This window comes from Nicotiana tomentosiformis, chromosome 6 (genome assembly GCF_000390325.3).
Source record: "Nicotiana tomentosiformis chromosome 6, ASM39032v3, whole genome shotgun sequence".
Taxonomy (NCBI): Eukaryota; Viridiplantae; Streptophyta; class Magnoliopsida; order Solanales; family Solanaceae; genus Nicotiana; species Nicotiana tomentosiformis.
In genome coordinates this window covers 34474472-34481719 of record NC_090817.1, presented here as the reverse complement: position 1 = coordinate 34481719, position 7248 = coordinate 34474472, and the positions used below count along the sequence as shown (strand labels likewise).

General features: G+C 40.2%; 1 protein-coding gene across 1 annotated transcript; it reads right to left on the bottom strand.

The window, feature by feature from the left end:
• Positions 1 to 510: 510 nt before the first annotated feature.
• LOC138893774 (uncharacterized) lies at positions 511 to 1257 on the bottom strand. Its single transcript, XM_070178434.1, has 2 exons — positions 1131 to 1257; positions 511 to 1046 (listed from the first exon to the last, which is right to left on the bottom strand). The coding sequence occupies exons 1-2, from the start codon at positions 1255 to 1257 to the stop codon at positions 511 to 513; spliced, it is 663 nt and encodes a 220-aa protein (XP_070034535.1).
• Between the last annotated feature and the right edge of the window lie 5991 nt (positions 1258 to 7248).

Below are 7248 nucleotides of genomic sequence, written 5' to 3'. Positions count from 1 at the left end.
TAACCACATACGATCTATATACACGATCCACCATAATAGAACCACCCACCAATGTAGAATCATAAACATGTATGTCTAAAGAGAAACAAGGCATATCCAAATAACGAGCAAAATAGGATGACACATAAGAGTGAGTAGAACCACGGTCAAATAATACTGAAGCATCCCTACGACACACTAAAATAATACATATGATCAAAATATCAGAAGCAATTGCCTCTGGCCTTGCGGGAAATACATAGCAATGGGCCTGACCACCGCCCGACTGACCCCCCCTCTAGGGAGACCTCGAACTAATTGAGCCCCACCCCTAGCTGGTTGTGTAGTTACTGGTGTTGGAATCATAGGTTGCAAGATCTACTGTGGAACCCTGCTAAAAAATCTAGGGCAATCCCTTTTGATGTGACTCAAGTCTCCACACTCGAAGAAACCCTTCCTATGAGGTTGTTGGCCCTGATAACCCGAATAATTGCCTATGGAACCCTGAGCAGATATGGCATGGTAAGAACTCTATGCCGGCAGCGCACTGAATGATGGCTGAACTGGTCGACCACTATATGAGTTACGGCTAACTGATGAACGAAGAGGAATCAAATGAGTTGCATGAGCGGGTCTAAAAGGACGACCTTTACTGTAATGTGACTGGCCTCCAGATGAGGAACCACCAAAAACACCTGAACCACGGGGCTTCTTGGCCTCTCGCTCCTCTCTCTTAAGCCTGTGAACATTCTCCAAACGTCTAGCAATCTCAACTACCATGTCAAACCTAGCATCCATCTCGACCTCTCTAGCCAAACTATAACGTAGACTATAGTTGATGTCATCAATGAACCTCCTAATTTTCTCCCTCTCAGTGGAAACCAACGATACTGCATGACGTGCCAAATCTGTGAATATCATCTCGTACTGGGTCATAGTCATATCCCCATGGTGGAGCTGGTCAAAATCCCTACACAACTCCTCTCTCTGAGTCTGTGGGACAAACTTCTCTAAGAAGAGAACTAACAACTGATGCCATGTAAGTGGTGCTGCTCCAGCAGGCCTGCCTGACTCATAGGTCTACCACCATCTGTATGTTATCCCTATCAGCTGAAAAGTAGTAAAGGCAACTCCACCGGTGTCCCCAATACTCATTGTACGAAAACGCCGATGACACGAATCTAGAAAAATCTGAGCATCCTCTAACTCTCCTCCACTAAACTCGGGAGGATGAAGCCTCTTAAATCGCTCTAACCTCTTCTGCTCCTCATCAGTCATAGATAGATCAACCTCGACCCGAGCAGTAATAATTGGTGAACCGATAACACCCCCAGTGTCTGATAACCCTAAGCTAGCTTCTCTGATGTATGAGCAGCGGGAGTCTAGGCTCCTCTCCGAACCTGTGAGGTAGCTGGTGCAATATGTATCATACCTGCCTAAGCCAAGCTCATACACATGGTTAAGATCTGAGCCAAGGCTTCCTGAAGAACAAGTATTACAATAGGTACCGCCGGTGTCTAAGCTGGTCCCACCAGCTCAACAGTATTCAAAACCTGCTCCTCTACTAGAGTGACTAGTGGCTCCATAGGTGCTACTCTAGCTGTAGTGTAAGCCCCACCTAGGCCCTAGCTACCTGTACAGTTCATAATTCCAACAAGTACCGAATAATTATATGATCAAGTCATGAATCACAAATATAACCACCCTGTTACACACAATAACTTAACGTACTCTACTCAGTCAACAATCTAGAATATAAAGAAGATATTCAAATAATCAGGTAACAACCAAGGAAATTTCAAGTAAAGATGAAATACAATAACAAAATCAAACACTGGCCAGCTTTTCCTCAGAATTTTAATAACCGTACCAAACCACTTATCATCATTCCTCAAACCGCGTGTACACCATCAAGAAGAAACATGAGAGGATTACCCTAGGGGGATAGATCCATATTCACACTCTACACGGCGTAGTCACGTGCCATAAATATCAATCACACGACATAGTCACGTGCTAATAATCACATTTCGCACGTCACGGTCATGTGCTCATGATCATAATCTTCACGGTGTGGTCACTTTATCATAATCAAAATCCGCACGGTCTCATATTCACAATCCGCATGGCGAGTTCATGTGCTAATAATCACAATCTGTACGGCGTGGTCACGTATCACGACCCTAATTCCCTTCCATAAGATGTCGTGACGACACCTAGTCTCTAAGACTAGGTAAGCCTAACAAACATGCGGAAAACTGAATTAATAACAAAGTCTCAACTCAGTAACTTTATAAAACAACTTTGGAACTCAACATATACAACTCCCGAGACCCGGCGAGATACAAGTGGCAAGCTCTACGTAGAAAAACTGGAAAATCCTATACATCAATGTCTATATATTAAAAGATAATGAATAAAGAGATATAGAGAATGGGGGGGGGGGGACTCCGAGGCCGGCAGACGCCGACATATATACCTTGAAGTCTCCACAGCAGAACTGTAGCTAATGCCTGGGCTGATAGGAAATACCTGGATCTGCATAAAATATGTACAGAAGATTAGCATGAGTATACCACAACGGTATCCAGTAAGTACCAAGCCTAACCTCGGTAGAGTAGTGACAAGGTCAGGTGCGGGCCCTACTGAAAATAAATAAGAAAAACTGTACAATAATTTAACGGTGCAATAATAATAATGATGGAAATGAAACAAGTAAGAGGTATGCCAAAATTAACTACACAGAATCAAGGTAGATAATACATCACAGAAGAAAGCAAGGAAATGTTAAGGCAGGGAAACAGACAACCAAGCACAAGTGAAGTAACAGAGGAATAATAAGAGTCACTACCGAGGTACCGCCTTGTAGTCTCAAATCACAGAAGTAAACCACAATCTTTCCTTATATCACCGCGGGAGCCTTTACATTTAGTTTTGAAAATCATTTTCCCAAAATAGTATCCCGCGTTTTAGCCCACCTTATCACACCGCATGACTTCTAGTAGTTCCCCTACTAGCCACGCTTATCAAGCCCACCTTATCTCACCGCATGCGTTTCAACCCTTAAACCTTATACCACCGCATGCGTATCAATATCACAATGTACCACAAATCGTACCTCAAGTGATTAATACCACAACTTGCCAAAAGAAATCAACAAATATAGTATTTTCACAATAAGAAGCCCACGGCTCAGCCATAATGTACACAAAGTCTCAATAATAACAACCGGAAGTGAATAACCCAATAGAAACAACTTAACACTTTGCCTCAATAGAAATCACGGCCTTTGTAACTCAATACCAATTCAAACAACAAGATATTTCAAGAATGAAAACTTCAAGTAAAGAGTTCAACGGTTAAATAATGAATACAGAATAAAGGAAATAAGAACTTCAACTAAACATGTAGATCAATTAGCAAGTAAGAGATAAGACAAGTAGATCATGTGAAATTATACTATTGATGATGAAGATAAGACATTAAGACAACTCAAATAAGGCATGAAAGGAATCTACGTAGTTAAAACCGATAATTTTCACATCTAGCCCTTGTACACACTCGTTACCTTACGTACACGGCTTTCACACATCACAATTATCACAAACAACACCAATCCTAAGGGGTAATTACCCCAAACAAAGTTAGTCAAGTCACTTACCACAAATCACGCTAACTCAATCAACTAGTAGGCCTTTCCCTTAATTATCTAACTCTGAACGGCTCGAATCTAGCCAAAATAATTTCATACCATAAGTATAAACTATTGGAAACTAATTCAAACAATAAAATTATGATCTTTGCGAAGAAATAAAAAGTCAACTGAAAAATTCAACCCGGGCCCGAATCTCGGAACCCGACCAAAATTATAAAAGTTGAACACCCATTCGATAACGAATCCAACCATACAAGAATTACTCAAATCCGACCTCAAATCGCCTTTCAAATCCTCAATTTTTAGCCTAAGAAGTTTCTACCATTTCCCCCTAATTTTTCAACTCAAACCACTAATTAAATGATGAAATTTACAATAGATTAATATAAATTAACCAAAACCAAGTTAGGATTCCTTACCCCAATGATCTCTCTGAAAAACCCTCGAACTATTGCCTCCCATCGAGCTCTCTATGTCCAAAAATAGATTATGAATCAAACCCTCGAAAATCCCTCTTTTCTGCCCAGCAAAACTGCTTTTGCGGCCTTTGTTTCATTTATGCGATGCCGCACCTACAGAAAAACCATCGCAGGTGCGGATTCCACTTAAGCTCAGGGGATTCCGCTTCCGCGGATAAACTTTCGCACCTGCGAGTGCGCTCCTATGGATAACTCTTCTCTTCTGCGACCCTAGGCTTGGCCAGCCACTTCCGTTTATGCCTTTCCTCACTCACTTATGCGAGTCTACTTCTGCTAAACTCTAATCACATCTGCGGCCAATAGTGCGCAGGTGAGATTGCACCAGAACAACCCAGCTTCAGCAATGCGGTTAAGTCCAATTTGTTCTGGATTTGATCCGAATCACACCTGAGGCCCCCGAGATCCCGTCCAAAAATACCAAAAAGTCCCAAAACACATAATGGTCCTACTCATATCCAAAAATCACATCAACCAACTTCGATTCTACAAATCGCAACCCAAATTCAAGCCTATGAACTATGAACTTCCGAATTCCGAAACCAATGTCAATTCATACCAAACCAACTCCGATTGACTTCAAATTTTGCACACAAGTCATGAATGACATTACAGACCTATTAAACTTCCAGAATTGGGATCCGACCCCGATATCAATAAAGTCAATTCCAGGTCAAACTTTCCAAATCTTCCAAACCTTAATTTTTTAACTTTCGCCAATTCACATCAAAACGACCTACGGACCTCCAAATCAACATCTGGACACGCTCCTAGGTCCAAAATTACCATATAGAGCTATTGAAATAGTCAAAATTCCATTCCGGAGTCTTATTCACAAAAGTTAAACTACGGTCAACTCTAACAACTTAGGACTCCAACTTAGGGACTATATGTCCCATTTCACTCCGGGACTCACCCGACAGCAAACCCAAATACCCCCGAAAAATCACATAACCATAATACAACATAGGTGAGGCAATAAATATGGGATTGAGGCTAAAATACTCAAAATGACCGACCAGGTCGTTACATCACATACTACTAGTCCAATCCACATCACACATAAAGCAAATATACAAGAATACATGTACATGATCAATGAATATCAATTTCATACTCATGGAATGGTATAAGTGACATGCTAAGGTGTATGCATGTGCAACTTGTGTTATTCATAGCTAAAATCAGGAAATTGCTTCACGAAAGTAGCAATTATCAGGTTCAATTAAGAGATTAACCTCTAAGTGACCTCAAACATGGTTCAAATAGCTTACAACAGGGGTACAAATATAAAAAAACATCGCAACATTAACCTTAGCAACCAATTCAAGGCATATTATAACCTAAGCACTGCCCCGAGCATGAATAATACCCTAGTGCATGCACATGGGCTCAACCCCACACATGTACGCCACTTCTCGCACGTAGCCATCACAAACAACACATGCAACTAGTGTCTCAAGAAAGTTTAGGTAAGATACTTACCTCAAGCAAGCTAAAATCAGTACTTTAAGAAGCCATTCACGCGTGAATCAACCACTGGACGACTCAAATATAGCTAAAATAACTTAATATCATCAATGAAAGCCATAAGAAATAATTTCAAATAATAAAGCTAAGATCTTGAATCAATTATGTAAAGTTAACCCAAAAAGGCAACCCCGAGCTCGCACCCCGGAATCTGAAAAAAGTCATAAATTCCACAAACCTCGCGACACGAGTCCAAATATATGTGTTTCATCTAATTCCAACCTCAAATCGACCCTCAAATCATTAATTCTCACTCTCCAAAATCATAGTCCAAAAACCTCCAAATTCCACCTTTAATTCATATAAATTAGGTGTAATAATTTATGGATAATGAATAACTAATACCAAATCAAGTAAGGATTACTTATCCCTTCAATTGTGATGAAAAGTCGTCCAAATATTACCTCAAACCGAGCTTCACAACTCCAAAAATGAGAAATAGCCAAAACCCTTCGAATTAATATCCTGCCCAGTTAATCTGCATCTGCGGATACCTAACCGCTTCCGAGCTCTCGCTCCTACGATCCCCACTAAGCTCCCTAGCTCCCGCTTCTGCGACTCTCTAAGCACACGTGTGCTTCCGCTTCTACGGAAACCATCTGCATGTGCGGACTTCCCCTTGCCAGACCGGCCTCACACCTGTGCAACAAAGGCAACATCTACAGGAAAACCTCCGCTGATACAAAAATACTAAAAGCCTAGATATCTTCAGCAATGCAACATAGTCCAAAAATGATCCGAAATCAATTTGAAATACACTCGATATCAAGTCCCAAATTATACAATAGGCCTTTTCTAAATTCCGGAACTACAATCCGAACCCGATATCAACAAGGTCAATTCTCGATCAAACCTATCAACCTTCCAAATCATCAACCGTTCAAATTTCGCCAATTCAAAGCTAAAATGACATAGGAACTTCCAAATCTAAATTCGGACATATGCCTAAGTCCAAAATCACCATACAAAACTATTGAAACCATCAAAATACCATTCTTAAGTTGTCTATACAAAAGTCAAACCCCATTTAACTCTTACAACTTAAGCCTTTAACCAAGGAACTAAGTGTCCCAACTCAAAACAAAACTTCTTCGAAACCAAACCAACCACCCCGACAAGTCTAATAATAAAAAATACACATATCTAAAGTATCATATAGGAAAAAAGACTAAAATACTTAAAAGGACCACCCGGGGCGTTACAGAATAGTATGCAGTTCATTAGTTCCAATAAAATTAAATTCCAGGTTCATATTATGCAATTTAATTATACCATGAATGAACTAATTCTGCACAATAATTGAGATAAAATCCACAATAGTAGGATTCCATATGATTCAGATTCTCCCTCTATTACCACATTATAATTTGTAACCCAACCCCGTTACTAGCAACCCTTTTTTATCATTTTAGTAGGATGTTGTTCTCTAAGTGTATGTTTTACAACAAACAACGTACTAACATTATTCTCAGTAAAAATCACCTTTAACTCCTTATGCTTATCTACTATATTTAATCCCCTAACCTTCCAACACATTATCATATTGAAACAATAAGAGAATGAAGAACCGCTTCCTCCCCCAAAGGTTGGTGGTACCGGAGTAGAAGT